The sequence below is a fragment of the Corvus moneduloides genome, chromosome 5 (genome assembly GCF_009650955.1).
Source record: "Corvus moneduloides isolate bCorMon1 chromosome 5, bCorMon1.pri, whole genome shotgun sequence".
NCBI lineage: Eukaryota > Metazoa > Chordata > Aves > Passeriformes > Corvidae > Corvus > Corvus moneduloides.
The window spans coordinates 30,164,257-30,183,732 of NC_045480.1; the positions used below are offsets into that span (position 1 = coordinate 30,164,257).

The following is a 19,476-nucleotide window of genomic DNA, read 5'->3' on the forward strand; positions in this document are numbered from 1 at the left end:
TAAAAGAACTGTAGACTAATACTTGCAGAAGGAAAAGAATCAGACCAAAAACTCATTGTTCAAAAATGAATCTGGAACTAATTTGTAGCAATACCAAGTTTGAAATCCCCTTAAAATCAAGCCAAAATTTATATGAATATTTTCTAATTTGTGTGAGGTCTGAATGTACAATATTTTTCCCTATATCTGAGAATCCATGAAGGTATTTGGCACCCTGAACCTGTCAGCAGATAGTGCCCTTGGATATATTGCATTTTTTTTCTTACACATACAATTTAATACATGAGGATGTGCTTTAATCTTGAATGGGTAATGTTAATTTTCACCACTAGTTTGACTTACAAATTCCTCCCACAGATGAATATTATAATTAGGTAGTAGCATTACATAAAAATACTAGTACCCACCTGAAATTTTTTTATTAAAATACATAATTTTGTACATATAAATATTCATAGAAAAAGCAATATATTACACCTGGGATTTTTTAACTCTAACCCTATTCAGAAGCTACAACCTAGATTCGAAAGAGTACAACCCTGTAAAAATAAACTTTCAGTTATTCAAATCTCTGCAATAAAATACTGAGTCTGAAGTTAGTTACCTAGGCTTTACAAAAAGTGCCCTTGCACTTGGAAACCATCTGACAAAACCCAGTATAAGGAACAGAGACTGGAATCCAGAAGTCTGTGTATTACCACAGTCCTAGGCCCTATCACCGTGTCCCTCAGCCATAGGGAGGAGGAGAAGATCCAGCAGGCAGGAATTGTGCAGCAAGATTGATTTAATTATTTTACAAACTCTTTTATAGACTTTTTTCTTCATAGTCTAATTGGACAAAGGACCAGCCACCCCTTGGGGGTGATTGGCTAAAATCCTAAAACATCCATTGTCAAAATATTTTTCTACTATACCATAAACAAGACTTTTAAAGGCTGCAGCTGTTTCATTGTTTACATAACTCTGCTACCTCTTCTGTGAGAGAGAAAAGTCTCTCACGGACTTCGAAAATAGCAAGAAAATCCTCGCTAGCAGCATTTTTGTATCCATATCTGTGCTGTTTTGGGCAGACGCCCTAAGAGCCTGCTGAAGCATTTACTTTCTGTGGTGCTGTGAACCCTGCGGCCTTTTTGTATCATTTCATGAAGACAGAGGACAAATTACCAAAACTGGCTTACAGAGTGGCAGTTAAAACATTTCCATGGGAAGTGGAAAGAAAGAAAATGTGGCTGTTGCTACATTTTGTGCAGACATACTATGAGGATCCCCAGCAACAAAAAGCACTAACATAGGCAGGTATTTCATCCCTGGACAACTGCCAAACCTAGATGTATAACCAAGGCATGGAGTGGCTCAAGTCTGTCAAGGCATTTCAGGGCATTAGCTGTAAGAGTAAGTTTAAATTACGCCATCGGGGGGGGGGGGGGTGGAAGTTATCAGATTGATCATTTTAAATTTAGATGTCTGCTTTTGGAATCAATCATTAAATCATGTAACTTCTACTCCAAAGGGCAGAAAGCACTGGAACGGTGCACACAGCATGGGATAAGGTTTCTCACATACAGCTCTTGAAGGGTTTTCTACTGCAGGGGTTTTGATTTTTGCCTAAGCAGAGACTTGCCTTAGGGCACTGTACAGGTCTCCATTGCACAAGAACTAGTGCTGATTGGAACTGGTTTAGCTTTTTCCCATGTTTCCCACCTTAGGGCACTGTACAGATCTCCACTGCACAAGAACTAGTGCTGATTGGAACTGGTTTAGCTTTTTCCCATGTTTCCCACCTTAGGGCACTGTACAGATCCCCATTGCACAAGAACTAGTACTGATTGGAACTGGTTTAGCTTTTTCCCATGTTTCCCACCTTATGTGACAAAGGGAAAAGCAGCAAGGGAATGAAAATTCCCAGATGAATGCATCTGGGAAAAAAACAATGCCAGGAAAAAATTACTGCTGAAAGGGACAGAAGAGTGGGTGGATAATAAGCCCAAATAAGGTTTGAAAAAACTTCCTTGAAGGCAGACTCTGACAAATACAGTATTGTATCAATACAGAGGTAGGAATCAAGAAATTTGAGGAAGGAATTGGAGAAGAGTTAAATGTGCCTCCTGTGGAGAACCAGGCAAATTGCCACAAAAATTAAAGAAAAAAAATGACAACAGTTAGGTTTGGGTATCCAAACAGTTGCAAATAATTAAGTACCGAGCCAGGATGAGAGGGAGAGCAACAAGTTGAATACATCTGGGCCAGCCCTTCAATTAAAATGCATTTAACAGCTATGAGACTAGGAAGGCTACTTAACTACTTATTTTCATGTAGCTGGGAGCCACGAATTACACACAGATGGTCCCTAACTCCAGCTGGGATGCAACATACATTTTCTAGGTGATGTGCCAGAGATATTGCAGAGAGATTTCTTTTCCTGTGTGTGGTAAGCGTGGTCCAACACCCAAACATTCTGGAGAGAAGCAAGCAGCACAGTCACTGTCAGGAAGGCCCAAGAGCATCCCTGCAGAGCTGGCTGGTTCACCTAATGAGTGCTGCGTGCCTGTCAGTCTGCCTGAGTGTCTTCCTGCTTCTAGCTGCTGCTCTGTGTATTGCACTTGTGTGAAAGCAAATACGTGTTTTCCTGTCCTACCCTCCCTCCTCCTCTTGCCGCTCCACTGGATACATGGGACATAGTGGGGGAGGAAGTATTCCACCATATCAGATTGTTTGCAGAGAAGAGCAGACCCCCCTAGACTTGCAAAGGAGTAGTTTTTAATTAGGACTGCATGCTAAGGGTGTCACGATGCCTCCCTTCAGAAAGAGGCACGGTTTCCGCTCCCCATTCTGTATCTGAACGCAGCTGGAATCTACCTGTCAGAGCATGTGGAAGGAAAGAGCGCCTGCTTTGTTAATGTAATCTGATGAAGGACCAAGTGGGACGACAAAGGGAGGAAGCCAGACATACAGATGGACAATGCACCCGAAGAACACTCACAGAGGCAACAGCAGGGACAGCCCCAGTCAGCCAGAGTGCTTGGCAAGGATACGTGGAGGGGGAGGATGCTTGTTTCAGAAGACCAGCTGCACAAGAACCTTGTCAAAATGCAATGAGCACCAAGCTGGACAGCTGGTGATTTGGGGACCATGGAGCAGGTAAGAAGGTCTGGGATCTGCAGGGGTATCAGACAACCAGGGAAGCCACACCTGTACTTGGGGATCTGCAACAATGCATGTGCTCGTGAGGGTAGAGGGGAGAGAGGTGCATGTGTTTTCACTAGTGACCCTCAGCCCTGTCAGTCAAAGAGGAGAAAGGGACTTGGCTGTTGCTACTTGTGTGAGCCCTGTGCAGAGGTGCTGCTGAAGTTGCTGCTGGTTGAGCAGGAAAGCAGCAGCCACCTTCACCAGCCCGGGACAGAGACACCAGGTCCCCATGCTGGGCTCCAGCAGGGAGGAGGATGCCCAGCCCCAGAGCCATGGGTGGCAACCCCTCCCTTTAACATCCCTTTGCAAAACTGGGTACAGAGAATAGTCAGAAGTGGTCATGTTAGAAATACCCAAATGTATGCCAGGACAGACATTTTTAAAAATCTACCAGCAATAACTTGCATATACCTTGCCTGAGGGGAAAGCCTGAGTGGTACCGCTTATGACAAGAACGTTTCGTTTCGATTTGCCAAACACTCAAGCTGCCTCCTCAAACCCCACCTTCCTTCAGCCCAGCTCCTGGTGAGAAAATTACCTTCATTTCCTCTATCTTTTTCTTATGAACATTTCATACAAACAGCAATAAACTGTGCCCCAAGTAATCTCTCTCACTGTCGAGAGACAGCCCAAGTACACTGATTTGGGAAACCTGTCCATTAATACCTAATGGTTTAGGTTATCCCAGGATTTACTTCTGCCATAACACAATGCTCCTTTGAATATGCTTGCTCTTGAGTTTTTCTGCTGTTACCTAAAATTTCTGCAGGTCATACCACAGAGGGAAGAAGAGGAGGAAAGGCACAGAAGAAAGGGTCTCTTGTAACCCAGCTGGAGAGTGATGAGAGTCATGGAAGAAATAGAAAATAACTATGGACATGAAGGAGAGCTAGAGAGCCCATGTCCATGGGGAGAAGACACAAGGACAGGAGAGAGGGATTCTTTACAGTTCTCTGACCAAAGGATGCTCCAAGGTAATTGAGAGTATTAGTCAGGGCAAGCTTTTTTGTTCCATCTAAATTAAAGTGAAGTTTGCCTGTTTATTTCACTAATTTTGAACCAGAATGACCATGATTTTGGAGCTACAGTAAAGCATGCGTTATAGTAATTATTCATGTAATTACTAGCTTATGAAATAAGAGAATTCTGATTACTGTGAAAGCTGAGCAGTGAGCAGAGGGTGGTAGTGACCATGGAAAAGGTAGAAAGCCCATTTTCATGAAGGGATAATGAAAAACTTCTGAACAGAAATTGTAGGATAAAATTTAAGGTCTTCGTAATACATCATCTTTTTATTCCCACACCTGGCAAACTGCCACCTCTCTATATGCATAATATTTTATAATAACTATGATTCCAAAGAATAAATTACTATATTACAAAGTTTTCCCTGGCATGTGTTGTTAATAAGCCCCGTCTCACACAGAGCATTTTAAAATGGGTTTACAGGAGAAATCTTTTCATAGACCCTAAGAGGATGCAAAACTTACTTCATCCATACATACACAGCATGCAGTTGCAAATTTCTCATGGTACAAACATGTCTCCCTGGAAACACAGAACACAATAGATGCACTGTCCTTGGTACCTGAGAGAGGTCACTGTCACATATTTCCAAATAAGTGTGAAAAACCATCAAATGAATGAAATTGCCTTCATTTCTTTTAACTTTTGCCTGTAGAGCAGTTTATTTATATACCTTCAGGCAGTGGTAATTTTATTCCTTATGCTTTTAAAATCTGTGTTGAATAATCACAGATGTTTTCATTAAAACATAGTAAAGTCAAATCCTTTAAATGTTCTATTAAAATGCTGGCCTCAGCAATGACTTCCACAATTAATTAAGGTAAAATAAAATGCTTTTATTGTCTACATCATGTTGGTTTCGGTCCCTTTACTCTTGTTTTGAGAAATACAGTACGCAGGAATATCAAATCTAGTTTTTCAGCACCGTTCACTGTATCTTTACCTTTTAAAGTATAATACATAATTCTCCATTATGCAGAATCTTTTCTGAAATTACTATGTTCCAATCCTTTGGGGGCATATTTCATTCATTTCTCTACTGTAATAACCATACATTGAGGAGATGGTTTTGCTGAGCCCTTCAGAATGACATGAGAGTCTTTTTCCTGAATAGGCAAAGACGATTTACTGCCATGGGATATATCTTATTCCTCTTGATACATCATCCTGTGTTGGTCACAGCTTGATCTTACAAAAAAAGGGGTGCATGATTTTGCATCACATAAAAACACTGCAGCCATATGGTCAACTTCTTTTTTTGTGTCTCTTCAACAAACATACTATAGCTACTCCATTTCCTACTCTGGAACCTGGCAGCACACCTACTATTGGTTCTGCCTTTTCTCCAATATTATTTTCCTCTCTTGCAGCCTTTTTCTCAATCAATGCCAGTTGTATGCCTTCCAGGTAGTGATTACTTATCTTCATGCCTACTCTCCTGCGTGAGATATTAGACAAGGTTTATTTCAAAGTCCAAACCCATTTTAATCAACCAGCTCCTTCCCACCTACTGCACCACCGATGCTCTGAGAGATTCTAGCAGATTGCAGAAATACTACAGGCCGTGCTCGACATTTCCGATTTCGCAATGGTAATTCAGCAACGATTTGGGTGCACATACTGTAACGCCGGCTGGGTTTACTGTGATCTTCACAAGCGTTTCGTTATGATGAGTATAACGTAAAGCCTTTCGGGGAGGGGTGAGTCAGCATAACCCTCTGCCACCTTCCCCTGCACGAACGGCCACCAAAAGGCCACAAGCCAGCCACGCCTGGCCACCGTGGCCTCCCACCGCCTCTTGCCCGCCAAGGCACCGCCGCCCGCAACACTTCTGGTTCATGGTACTCCGAACCTTATTTGCAAACGAGGCAGCGCTTTTTGTCACCGGGTGTTTTAAAGCACTTGCAGGGCGGTGTTAAGCGTCGCCACCGCCGTTTCAGAGGCGGGTGAGCCGGGGATGCAGCGTCGAGCACCGGGCGCTCCCCGCCCCAGCGCCCCGGCACGTGGCGGCCGCCCGAGGCCGGAGCCGCGACTTGCGCCAGAGGGGCCGCTCCGCCGCTCGGCCCCGAACTTCGCGGCCGTGCCCCGCGCCCGGCAGAGCCGGCGGGTCCCCGAGAAGACGCTAGGGGCTCTCGGACGCCTCTTCCCCACCGCCCTGCCTGCCCAGTCCGGGGGGAGCGGCGGGCGGGCGGTGGGAGGAGCGGCCGTGCCGGGAGGGTGGGGCCGAGGCGGGCTCCGGCGGGGAGCGCGGCCGGGGCCCGGGCCCCCGGAGCGGGCGGCCGGGATGCGGTGCGGGAAGATGGCGGCACCGCCGCCGGCAGCCGGGGGCGCCGGGCGCTTTGGGGTGGCGTGCGGCGGCGCTGCCAGCGGCTGCTCTACTGGGTGCCGGTGCTCTTCATCTCCAGCATCCTCTGCTGGTCCTACTACGCCTATGTCACCCAGCTCTGCCTGCGTGAGTGCTGCCGCGGCGGCGGGGGACGCGGGTGGGCGCCGCCGCTCCTGCCGGGGGAGCGCAGCCGGGCGGGACGGGCACGGGCACGGGCACGGGCACGGGCACGGGCGGCTCTGTTGTTTGTCGGCGCCGGGGCCGCCCCCGGCTCTGCTGCTGCCGCCGTCGCCACGCCCGGACCGGGGCCGGGGCTGGGCTGGGCTGGGCTGGGCTGGGCTGGGCTGGACCGGGCCCCTCCGCGCCCCGGCCCCGTGGGCGGGCGAGGGACATCCGCGGTACCGGATCTCCCCCGCAAAACGGGGACGCCTGGTTTCCACTTCCACGCGAGGAGGGAGCCGGGCGCACAGGGTTTTTCAGAGGCGTGAGTTTCCCTCCGTGGAGTGCGCAGAGTGTGGCCGGTCCCAGCCCCGGACACTGGAAGCGGGACCGAGCGTGCAGGGGGTTGAGCGCACACACACACACGTTCAGAGCTGTTTGGGGGCCGAGTGGAAGCAGGAATAGGTAGCAGGAAATCCGCGAGTCTCGCTGTGCCACTCTTCAGTCGTCTAGAAAATGCCCGGCTGTCACAACTTCTTGATCTCTTCTTTGTCATCGGCAGCCTGCATTACATTGGAATCATCCTGACCGCTCACCTTGGCACCTGATCCTTAGCGTCAGGCGGATCGTTCATCACATAGCGGAGACTGGGTGTGATATGAGTCGTTGTGTGAATTAGAGTAGCCGAGCCAGAAGGATTTATTAAACGACCAGCTCATCAGCCTCTCTTGATTTGGAGGGTTTTTTCCTGATTTTGGTTTCTGTTACGGTGTATTTTGTATAAAACCATTGAATCTGAATTTTAGAGGCTAATGTGTGGCATACTGATGTTTCTGTAACAATGTCATAATAAGGCGCAGAGGAATATAAGTTAGCTGTACTTAGTCTTCAGCTGTTCACGGTGAAAATCTCAGCAGTCTAGTACCTTATTTTTGATTTTTTTAAAATTGTATACAGAAAACTGATAGGATTTTTGTCCTACAGGTGCTTGGCTGAATAGTTGAGAAATTAAGCAAAAAGTGATTGCCAAGCCTACCTCCTCTGTTTTTTTGAGGGCAGTGTCAAGACTTGGTGTAGTTCCTGTACTGGAGGTTAGGCTTTTTGCATTTTTCTTTTCCTCACTAACAGCATTCAGATCTGTTAGTTTTAAACATCACTCTTCAATGAAGTGGCTGTGCCCTCATGTGAGGAGGAATGAAGTGTCTGCCTCCAGCACAAGGAAGTAAATTATCTGCAGGGTTCTGGGAGTTGACTGAGCAAGCCTGGAAAGGAGAGCTGTAAGCTGACACGAGGAGGGCAGGGATGTTCCAGGGAAAAGCCACTCTGTAGTTAATGGCCTAATGTATGCAGCCTTGTGGTAGGTACAGTAGGCTTGTTTTGAGCCCTACTCTTTCAGTGATCGACTATATAATTCTGCATAACTGTATAACAGAGGAAGATGGGATTTTAGCTTACCTGAAAGCAGGTACCTCTTAAGGAAATGACATGCTTGAAACTTGCTTCGAACTATAAACTGGGGTTCAGTGTTCCTTAAGAACCCCTCAAAGCAAAAGGCCTGCAATGGGAGGGGGAGGAAGTGGAATCCTAGGGCTCAGCTAAAGCATCTTTTACTGAATTCCTTTCTACGGAATTTCAAGGGTGATGTTTTTATTTGTTTGTTTTGTTTCCCACCCACCCCCACACCTTCCAGTGGGAGCTGGCTCACCAGTTTTTAAATTCAGCGTAATAGTCATCCACGACGTCCACTAATTCCATCTTTTATCTATATCTGGGTGTTTTCCCTCATTTTTGGCATACTAAAATACAATAAGCTTATGTCTTGTCTTACTAATGAATATTTAGTGTAAACAACAGAAGGAATAACTAACAACTCTGGGAATGAAAGCCAACGGCAGGAATAGACTGTAAGCATTTCATTGCTTTGAAGCCAGCCTGTCTATTCAGTGCATCTTTTATTCCTGCAGCACTGAATGCTAAAGAGGACGTATATAGCCGGGGTTTCTTCTGCAGCTTTCTGTCATTGAGGCTGACAACATACAGGGAACAGTGTTAACCATTGTGCAATAGGACTTAGCAAGGACTTTGCACTGTTGTAATGTAAGTGGTCTATTTGAGCTTCTAGTAATGAGAAAGTGTTTCACATAGTATTTTGAATGGGTTTGTGGGGGTTTTTTTGTTGGGGTTTATTTGCTGGGTTTTTTTTTTTGTGATTTCGTCTGAGCATTATAGGAGAGATGATTTTTTTTTTTTAAAGAAATCTACTAAGCTGATTCCTTATATACCGAAAGCTGAGTAGTTACAGTATTGAGTAGCATTTTAGAAACAAAAAATGGTTTCTAGAAACAGAAAAAATGAATGCACTGTTTTTAACGCTAGTATTGCCGATGTCTAGAGTTCTGTCTCTTTTATTCGGGGATTCAGGTAAGTGCTCATGCAGCTTTAGCCTTTAACAAGGGAAAGGTGTTGAACGCTAGCAAACAGTTCTTTCTGCTGGATATAGAATGAATACTGGAATTAAATGTGTATTTGAGTTGGTCTTAAAACACCCAACTAAAAATTGCTTACCCCTAGTCCAGTGCCATTCTCTTGATTTTGCCAGTATCGTCATCTCACAACCCCTGTCTAGCAGTAGTACTTCTTTTTTCTGAATAGCTTCCTTCTTGTTTAAAATTATTGGGCCTTTAAGTATTCCCTCCCTTAAAAACTTGAGTGTGTTCGTGAGAACCTGAGGGGTACAGATTTGTTGCCCTTTCTCTAAAAAAGATGGGGAAATCCAGGCGACACACAGTGAGTGCAGTGAACTTTGATAGCTCAAGCTACTGAAATTTCAACCTAAGACACACGGAACAACAGTAGCATGAAGTACAAATGAAATACTTTACCCCAGCACCTGTATCCATGTGTCTATACTTAGAAAATACACATTGGATTCAGTGTTTATGAAAACCTGAAAACGAACATTCAGTGTTTATTAAAATCTTTGCATACTTCATATGCAAAGAAAAAAAATTATTCTTATATTTCCCTTCTTAGTTACCTCTCTAATTCAGGTTAGCAGAACCATAAGGAGCTTGGAGGAGTTATCCACTCCATGATTTAGGTAAGGCAGAACCAGTAGTTACTTGCAGTTTCTGACAGCTGTTTGTCAGAAATGTTCTTGACAAATGTGGATACTGAAATCCTTTTGTTTTGTTTTGTTTTCCCACCAGTTCATGATTTGGAGGTGCATATCAGAAAGAAAACGTAAAAATTTGACAGTGTTGTGACAGATGTTTTTAGTAAAAATAACAGCTTAGCTGATGAAAGGGTTATCCTGTAGATATCCTCTATCCAATAGAAAATGGATGTTTATGTTCAGTTTTGATCCATTTTTATATGTCACTAATTTTAGTTCAAAGGATAGTGCTCTTGCTGAGGGAATCCTGTCAGAAAATGCAGCTTGAATTTGTAATTTTGAAGAAGGAAAATAGATTTACTGTGGAACAAATGAGCAATAAGCATTTTGTGACTACTCCAGTGAAGGGAAAGGGAGGAAATATTGCCACCTGGTGAGTGATTTGCCTGATTTGGAAAAGAATAAATTACTTCAGCATAGCTGAAGAGGGGGTACAAGATGACATTCAGAGTACTGTCAGGAATGCTCATAAGTCACATCTTTGGTATTTTTTGTAGAATGTGTGACTGGTATCTCTCCACAGCTACATTCAGAATGGAACAGACAGCATGGAATGACATCCAGTTGCTAAAGATGTTAATGATCATGAAAGATTTTTGCTGGAAGATCAGATTGATTAGTGCTGAATTGAGGTTTTTGACCCTGTGAACCATCAGTGGACTGGAATTATAACAGAATATAAAGCTGCTTAATTCATCACAGTTTAGAGGCAGAATTAATACATGCCCTGTAGGCTTGGCATAGTGTCATCAGGGCATCAGAAGTGGCAGAAAGTACGGCGATAGAAGCTGATTGCGGGGGGGGGGGGGGGGCAGGGAAACTAGAAATAAGGAGTTTGACCCAGGATTTGGTCATCTGGATTTGAGCTCTTTGCTCAGTATGTTCTCCATATGGATTACAGGATTTATGGTACTTGCAGCTTATGTCTTGTAACCATCTAGAGCTTAGGTTTGGCTATAGAAATACAAGTACATTGTAACATTGCAGTTGGCTGTTGTCAAATACTGGTTAAATACCCTGTCTGCACATTAGTTGCTAAGGTACAAAAGTACTTTGGTCAAAGAAAGTTTGCATTTTTATTTCATATTTTGGAAATACTGCCTTTTTTTTTTTTCCCCTCTTCTGAGATCTATGGTTACTTTTAGAAAAGTTTCAAAACTGGTGACTGAAGTAGAATTGGCTTCTGAATTATAGCCAGCAGTGCTCCTGTGCATTTCCCAAATTTCGTTCAAATGCTTTCTCAGACTTCCAGAGGCAGCTGCCATTCTACAATTCTGAAACAGAGTTGAAGTCTGTGTTAAGTATGGCTGGTTATCTCTCCATGTAGTGCCCAGTGTATACGTGTAGGATTTGTGCCTTGAAATTAAACCGTGACTTGAAGTTGAAAACGTAAGGTCTGTGGTGAAGATACAGATACTAGACAAGATTATGTTTTCAGGTAAAGGTTTAACACTGCTTGATACACAACTTTAGGAGATGTTCTTGTCAGGGTGTACTCTTTGCTGAAAAGTGTCTGGCTCTACAACTTTGGTAGAAGGAGTTTTCATTCTTCAGTCTGTCTATGTGACTTGGAAGGTAAATGGGAAGTTTGTAAAGAAGAAAGTTTAAGTAAATTCTTGGTCATATCCTATACAAAAGCAGTGGTTTTGTGACCTTCTCTACAAAGGATCCAAATAGCAACTTCCTGCTCGGCAGGTGGACAGTGATGCACTTTGATGGGCACAGGGTTAAAATGAATCTTCTGAAACATTTGCAAATACCATCAAATGCAAATGTAGCGGGTAATTGATGACTACCTATGCTAACGTTAAATATCCCAGAAATATTTCCATTACTTTTGTTCTGAAGCAAAGCACTGGTGGCACCTTGTCACTCTGAATCAATGCAAATCACTGCTCTGTCTAGCAGAGAGGTAGGATTTTATTGCAAGCACTGATACTTTTACTAAAGGACTATTGCAGGCAGTGACAGAACACTTGTCACAACTATAAAACACTTTTATGTGTGCACAGAGCTGGGTTAAACTGCATCTATAGATCCGTGTTTTACAGCTTCAAATATACTATGAAGATAAAATATATACTTAGTTTTGTGAATCAGATCCAAGATGTTAAACTTCATCAAAGTTTGAGAGAACCAGCTATTTATAGATGTGGCTGCAGTGTCTCTGAATCAGATGTATCTTGCTTTCCCATTCCAAAGATTTAAATATTTTAAAAATATACATAAAATATGAAAGCAAAAGTTTGTATATCCACTTTCATCACAGCTTTAAAAAATTGTTTTCTTCCATTTTCTTTTTTTTTTCCTTTTTTGTAAATCTAGCCATTACGTTTACAGTTCAGAAGCCTTGGGTTTAGAAGTCAAGCAAAATGTAACCTTACAAAACCAATGCACATTTTGATAGGAATTTTATCTTTCAAAATCTTTTAGGGTTTGTGATAGCAATGTGTCTTATCATGTGTCTTAACTATGTGGAGATGGATGTCTACCTAGTTTTTACGTGGGTGAGTGAGAATAAGGATTTCTAGAGAAAATGAGTGGAAGTTGAAGAAGTGGGAAATCCACTTGGTCTGACCCAGTGTGCAAGGTGCCTAGTGATGCAGCTTGTCTTCCTAGCAAACTAATTTGGTGATGGAAACCATCCTGGACTTTTTACGATCTTTTGAAACATAGCATTCTGTCATCATTGCAGTTGTTCTCTGCATAGCAGGCTGCTTAGTGGCATTGACTATTGAATGTGCTGTTCCTGTTTGTGGCTGCCTGTGGCTTGGGGCAAGCAGGGAGCAATGTTTCTGGCTCAGGAAATTGGCATCTACATTGGCTGAAACCCTGCGTCTGTCCCAGCCTGGTCCCTAATTCTGATGAGCACCATCTGCAAGCTGTGTAATGAGCCAGAGAGGCTCTAATGATGTGACAGTCTGCTAGTACTGAGCTGTAAATGGCATCCTGATGCTTTAGCAGTGGAAGGGTGACTCTTAATGAAATTGGCCCCTGCAGTATCTCAGGCAAACAAAGCTGTAACTTTTTAATGATTTCCTGAAGACTGGTCATGTTTTTATAATTATTTCCATCTCTGAATGTACGGGAATATCATTCCATTTTGGTCCCAAAGGGATTTACCATTTGCTCCCAGAAATTGCTTAGCAGTTGGGATTGCCATGTCCTTTGTGTTTATTTTAGTCATCATAGACATAAATGCTTTCTGCCCTTATTATTTCTGTGCTATTTGACTATCAGTAAGTGTATTTGCAGCATTTCAGCTGATATTTATTAATGACAGAACACACAGTCTGACCTAGTTTTCACCACAGTGAGTGTAACCCCTTGAAAGAGAAATGAGAAAACTGCCAGAAATACTGATAAAAATTATTCAGAAAAGACTATAGTCTTTTAATTCATCACAGTTTAGGGGCAGAATTAATACATGCCCTGTAAGCTTGGCACAGATCAAGTACTATTGAATAATACAGTAAAGTTGTATCACTGAATCTACTGAAAAATAAAAAATTTGGTTTAAATAAACATATCATGTGCTATTCAGAAGGCAGGGAAAATAGCAAACATTTCCTTGCTCAAATCAAAAATTAGAGGGTTTTTTCATATTAGAAAATTATTTTCCATTCTCTTAAATAATATGATTTTAGTGTGATCTTAGGGTAAATGTCTTGTAGTTACCTTAAGAAGTCTTTGTATTGTGGCCATTCAACAAATAGAGAAAGTATAAATCTTTAGGAGAAATCTAAGAGAGAGTTTGATTTGTAAGAGCCATTTTTTTTCCTGTTGGTCAGTTCTGCCACGTTGGTGCAAAACAAACAGTTCCCCCACCCCCCCCCCCCCCCCCCCCCAAAAAAAAAAAAAAGGACAGCAACCAAACAAAAAAAATCCCAACCAACCAAAAAAGCCCCCCACACCTTCATTTCCTCTCTGGTGCTGTTGTATTGTAGATGCTTGTCCATTACTTTCCCACGCACTATACCTCCTCCAGGGAGCCTTTGTCAGAGGTGATTTAAAAAGGTGTAAGCAGAAGGACTGGTACTTCACTTCATGAGGTTTATTGGATATCTTGCATGTTCCTTTGTGTCACTGTGTGCAGGAGTGCTTGCTGGGCAGCGCAGCGCAGCCAGGCTCCTTGTAAACACCAGTTGCAATATGTGTGAAGAAAAATGATGGTAAAATTGAAAGTACTGGCATCTCTTTTCAGCCTTGCCCACCTCCCTCTGCTTTAGTCTCTTACAATGGTTGCAACTCAGGAGTGTATGAAATAACTTTTGGTCTATATTCCTTGGTAAAAGAAATTAAAATGACAAGATATATATAATAAAACCCCAAAAACACGTTCTCACCCTCCTGGGATTAACTGGACATCTCTGGGCACTTGTGCTTTAGCCTTCGTGGTCCTGACTGTCAGGAGCATTTGACTCCGAAGCTAGATACTGGAAAAGCTGAGAAGACAGTCCTCTGAGCAGATGTAGACTCTGAGGAGTGCATTTCTTTCTGGAGGTGGACAGAAATTTTGAAAAGCTTTAGGTTTGCTGTCTGGTAGAAATTACTACATTTGGATTTGTCTGTCCTTTAGTTATAGGCATTGTGGAAAATTTAGAAGTGTCAGACACATTAGTAAATGCATTTTATCCAAAGATAAGGGGTAGAAAAAAAGATTACAATTGCTTTCACAGCAATGTTCTATGCCATTTCCTTGTAAGGAGAGAAAAATACCACAAATCGTTGTGAAAGCTGGTGAAGTAGATTTTGTTTTGAAACTGGTGATTCTGCAATATATGTTTGGCTGTGACTTTTTAATTAGCAGAGAGTAGTTATTTCAAGAAGACTGGCAAAATTTCTGCACACTTTGCTGACCATTCCAAGTGGAGAAAGAAAATCAGAATATGAATCGTAGCTAATTTGTCTTAATCTGAGAACTCCGTCACTTTTAAATTACACATCAGCTCTGAAGATGTCTTTTGTTTCGTAAAGTCACCTGGTGGATGACTCTTTTCTTACAATTTTACAGTTCTTGTACATTACTGTAGGGGAGCATGTCTGCTCCTCAGAGTCAAATGTGTATATATGTTCCCTCCACTTCTCTAGCAGTTGGATATTCTAGATGGATATTCAGCTCATCAAATTCTAAAGATTTCAGAAAACTGAGGGCATAATATAGTTTACTTTATAGTGGCTTATGCAACTTCTGTGGTGTCTTTCTGATTTTTTTGAGGAGCTTTATAAACATGGTTGCTTACTGTTTTCCCTCAGGTAAGGTAGGTGCTTGTTTTGGTAGAGCTGTAGTCAAACCTCCATTTTAATAGACGTATTTTATAATTACAGAATTGTGGAATAATTCATGTTTGAGAGGACCTCAGCTCATCTAGCCCAACCTCCTAATCAAAGCAGGGCAAGGTGTGAGGTCACACCAGGCTTGAGTCTTGAAAAACTTCAGTGGTGGAGGCTGTGCAACATGTCTGGACGGCTTCCTCCACTGGTGGATGATTCTCATGGTGGAAGTGTTTTTCCTTGTATCGATTCTGATCCTTTCATTTCAACTTACACCTACTGGCTCTCGTCATCCCACCCTGCACCAGTATGAAGAGCCCAGCTCCTCAGTGCCTCCCCAGAGGTCCTGTGAGGCCCTCCCAAAACTATGTCTTCTCAAGGCTGACAAGCCCTGGCTGTGCAGCCTCTCTTTAGAGGATGAGTCCCTGCCAGCTTCATCACTCCCTGCTGGACTTGTCTCTTTGTTGTACTGGGGGGCTCAAAGCTCTGCAGTGTTCTGGATGTGGGCTGATGAATGCTGCTGAGAGGGGGATAAACCCTTCCCTTGGCTGACCAGCAATGCCCCTGCTGATGGAGCCCATATGGCTGGTGGCCTTTTCTGCTGCCCACCAGCAACTCCATGGCTTCTTCCAGAGAGCTGCTCCAGGCCAGCAGTGCCCAGGCTGTGTCACTGCAGGGGTGGCTTCTTTACGGATGCAGGACTTTGCCCTCACTGAATTTCTTAAGGGCCCCATTGGTTCATTCCCCCAGCCTGTCGTCATCCCTATGGATGGAAGTCCTGTACATACCAGCTGCTGTCCCCAGGGTGGTGTCACCTGCAAACTTGATAAGTGTTCACTCTTCCAGAGGATTAGTTAAGGTGTTGAGCAGCACTGGTCCTGTGGTACACCCTTGCAATGTGGAAGATGTTTAAATACTGACTTCAACTCAATCACCAAGCCTAAGTTTAATCCATCAGTCAGATGGCATGGCTGTTGGGCTTTTCCATAGGAGTCACCTTGTGCCTGCTGCTTGAAGACCAGCCTTGTGCAATCATTTTTATTAGGAAAACAAGAGTGGATGAGAGTTCTATGTATCTACTCTCCTGTTGTAGGCACCAGTGTATCACAGCTTGTAGAATGCTTAACTGGGATGGATAAATCTGTGGTGGAGTGGTTTGGGTGAAAAGAGATTTTGATCACTTGGGAGTTTCTGATCTCTCTGAGATACCTGTTGTGGGATGGCTACTTTTAAATAATGTGACCAAGAGTGGAAAATGCAGTCAGGGATCTGTGTGCTCCCCTCCATGCCTGACATACTTGCCCTTTCTCATTCTCTTATTATCCCCAAATCTTGTAATCAACAGGCAATTTCTTAAAGGAACTGCAACTTTAGTCTACTTCCAGATTTTATGCTTTGGAAATCTAAGGTATCACCAAGTATTGCTGGCAAAACCAGTTCTGGAGTCTGATACCTCCTCTTCAAGAACAGAACATAAAGAGTGAAACCTGTACAACCACAGTTAAAAGAAATAACTGCTCTTTAGAGATGGCTTTTCTTGGATTAAACTTTGGCAGCTTCAGATAGATGGAGATCCTAGTTCTCAGGAAATGAGCCTGGGAAGAGGAGCCAAAAAACCTTATAAGCAATTGATATTGTGTACCTATTCTTGTGATAAATGTAGGCAGCATAAAAGCTTGATAGTGTGTGACCTTAAACGTGTATTGTTTGATGATTACTCTTCCATCTTTGGTTGAAAAAACAATTTTAAATACTGAGTTACAGTATTTTCTATTTAAACTTTAATTTTTATTATTCCCTTTTTTCTTTTTTTCAGTGACAATGACAAATATTGGAGAAAAAGGTAAGATTTTTATTAGATGTTTGTAGACGTAATTCATATATAAGAGTAGAACAGTAGTTTACCAGTAGAATTGAGAAACACTAACTTAGAACTGTTGGATTTGTATTTGTTCTGTTCCTCAGCTCCTTTTATTATCCTGGTATTCCTGAATACTGCTTTAGCCATTACAGATAGAGATGAGAAAAATTAGAATTTTTTTACTCTTCTCACTGGCTTTCCGATGTGTCAACTAAAACAATCTTTATATTGTGGTTTTTAAAAGATTTATTCGTAATACAGAAAGCTGTTGTAAACGCAGGACTTCTAGAGATGAGCCGTGTATTTGTGCAGATGCAACATACTTAAATGGGAGGTGATTTTATCCTGCATTTTTTTTTAATGTATTTAAAGAAACAGAATCCTTCAGATATGTAGCCTCGTCAGAATGTAATAAAACTGCCTGGTTAGCAGTCGCTACAGTTCCTTCCCTGAGGCTGTAGCATGTTTAGATTGTCCAGATGCAATTTTAATACTACAGCACAACATGGAAGTGTAAAGTGTGGGGCTGCAAAGCTTCTGGAGGAAGAGCTTTTTATGTTTGTGTAATTCCAGCAGATTTTATTAAACCATTGGCAACTCCCTCACTTAGAAAACGTGTTTGTCAATTAAGAAACATCTGCTTGAAAACCTTCAGTTCAGTGATCTCATCCCCCATATGAGTGTGTAAGTGTTATCTGCAGACTTCGCTTTTGTTTCTTGCTGCTCCATAGTCTGTGAGAGGGAAAAAAAGTGAGTTGATAGGCATTGCTCACAAACCACTTTAAAATTATCAGCAAAATGTATTGGGGAACATTAAATTTCCTTATTTTCACTCACTTGGTGGACTTCAGCCAGTCATAAGAAACTTACCCTGGCTGTACTTCTGCCCTAAGAATTTTCAGGAGTGAAAACTGGACAAATGGGTCTCAGCCGTACTACAGGTTGCCTCAGATTTCCAGGCAGCTGTAGCTGTGCCAGCTAGCTGTAAATGGGTTGCCTTCAAGCAAGTGATACACCATTTGGGTTGGGATTTGTTTTGTTTGGTTGAGTTATGGTTTTTTTAGTTGGTTAGTTTTGGGGTTTTTTTCAGAAAACGTGCAAAATAGAACTATTTCTGCCAGGGAGCAGCCGATAGCTCTTCTTTAACTGTCTCAAGGGAAACGAAGTTCTTAGGTTGGACTTTCAACACCCACAGGCCCAGTGGAGCAGCTGGGTAGCCTGGGGTCTCCATCACAGTGCAGGGAAACTGGTGGGTAGATAACCTGGGAGGAGTGACCAGTCAGGACCTGGGCCAGGCTGCAGAACTGAGGTTCAAGATCAAGCAAGATGAGCTCAAGTCTTGTTCAGACTTCAAAGGGAAAACTTTGGATAATGTCTTCAAGCATTAGTTTTTGGGGTTTTTTTAATATATGAACAATTTTCTTGTCAATCAGTTACTGGGGTTTTTTGCAACAATAAAATACTTAATGCAGATCAGTAAGTGCATCATATACAGAACTGAGGTGACTTTTCCTACTTTGCTCTCACTATATGCCATGAATACACTGTTGTTTGAAAAAATACTGATTTTGTTTGAGTAAATCAAGTTTTTTTTAGAGTTAATAGAAATGTTCTGATAAAAGTGTGGAGTGTTGCTGTCCAGATGCTTGTGCAATAACAAGATGGTGATTTAGAGTATTGTGCTTTGTGTGGAGTCCAGTTCTATCACTTATTTATGCTGATGAGATTTTTCTTTCAATTTATAGACATGGCATATGACTCTTTGCCCCATCATTCCAAAAGCTTTGTACAGAGTCGCTCCTCAGATTGTTAGCTTTTGTTTGTTATTTTTAACTGCTTCATGAGTAAGAGTAAATATTTGCAACGTTGCTGCTTTTTGAATGATCAAACCTCAACACCAAAAATATTTATTCAGTATTACTTTTGAGGCAAAATTGCAAAAAGTAAGAACATACTGGACAACTGTTCTGCATTTATGTGCATCGTCATGCGTGTGTTATAAAGAATTCTCTAGCACTGAATAATATTACATATAAAAAGACCCCAGGAGCTAACCATACAAGGGCAATATTTTGGACAGTGTAATGAAAGTACATAGGTTTCCCATTATGACATTTTTTGATGATCTTACAAATTTGTAAAAGAACACTCTTTTCTTGTCATTAGAGTAAGTTAATCAGGGGATATGAGTTTATGATATTTACTGTAGTGAATTGTTCACTAGAGTGAGAGCTTTTAAATGGAAATACCTATCAACCTTTGGCAGACTCTTTGGAAAAGTTACTGTTGCCTTCTGTACTCTAGTAAAACAACTCAGCTTGGCAAATGTTAGTTCTCATATATTAAAAAAAAACAAGAATAAATGTTGACTGGCTGTGACGAATATAAAGTAATGAATGGACATCTGAATTTAAAGGACTGCAGGTTTTAAAAATGACCCAACTGCCTCCCTCCTAAAGTCTAGGAAAA

At 42.3% G+C, this 19,476-nt stretch overlaps 1 protein-coding gene across 2 annotated transcripts in view; it reads left to right on the top strand.

The window, feature by feature from the left end:
- Positions 1-6,479: 6,479 nt before the first annotated feature.
- Positions 6,480-19,476, top strand: part of ZDHHC2 (zinc finger DHHC-type palmitoyltransferase 2) — a 35,876-nt gene continuing 22,879 nt past the window's right edge. Inside the window, exons 1-2 of one of the 2 annotated variants that reach the window (XM_032108488.1) lie at positions 6,480-6,664; positions 16,963-16,989. In XM_032108488.1, the coding sequence (XP_031964379.1) occupies positions 16,968-16,989 (22 nt within the window). In that variant the 5' untranslated portion in view covers positions 6,480-6,664; positions 16,963-16,967. The remainder of the gene's footprint in view (positions 6,665-16,962; positions 16,990-19,476) is intronic. The other variant, XM_032108487.1, reaches the window with a different exon arrangement.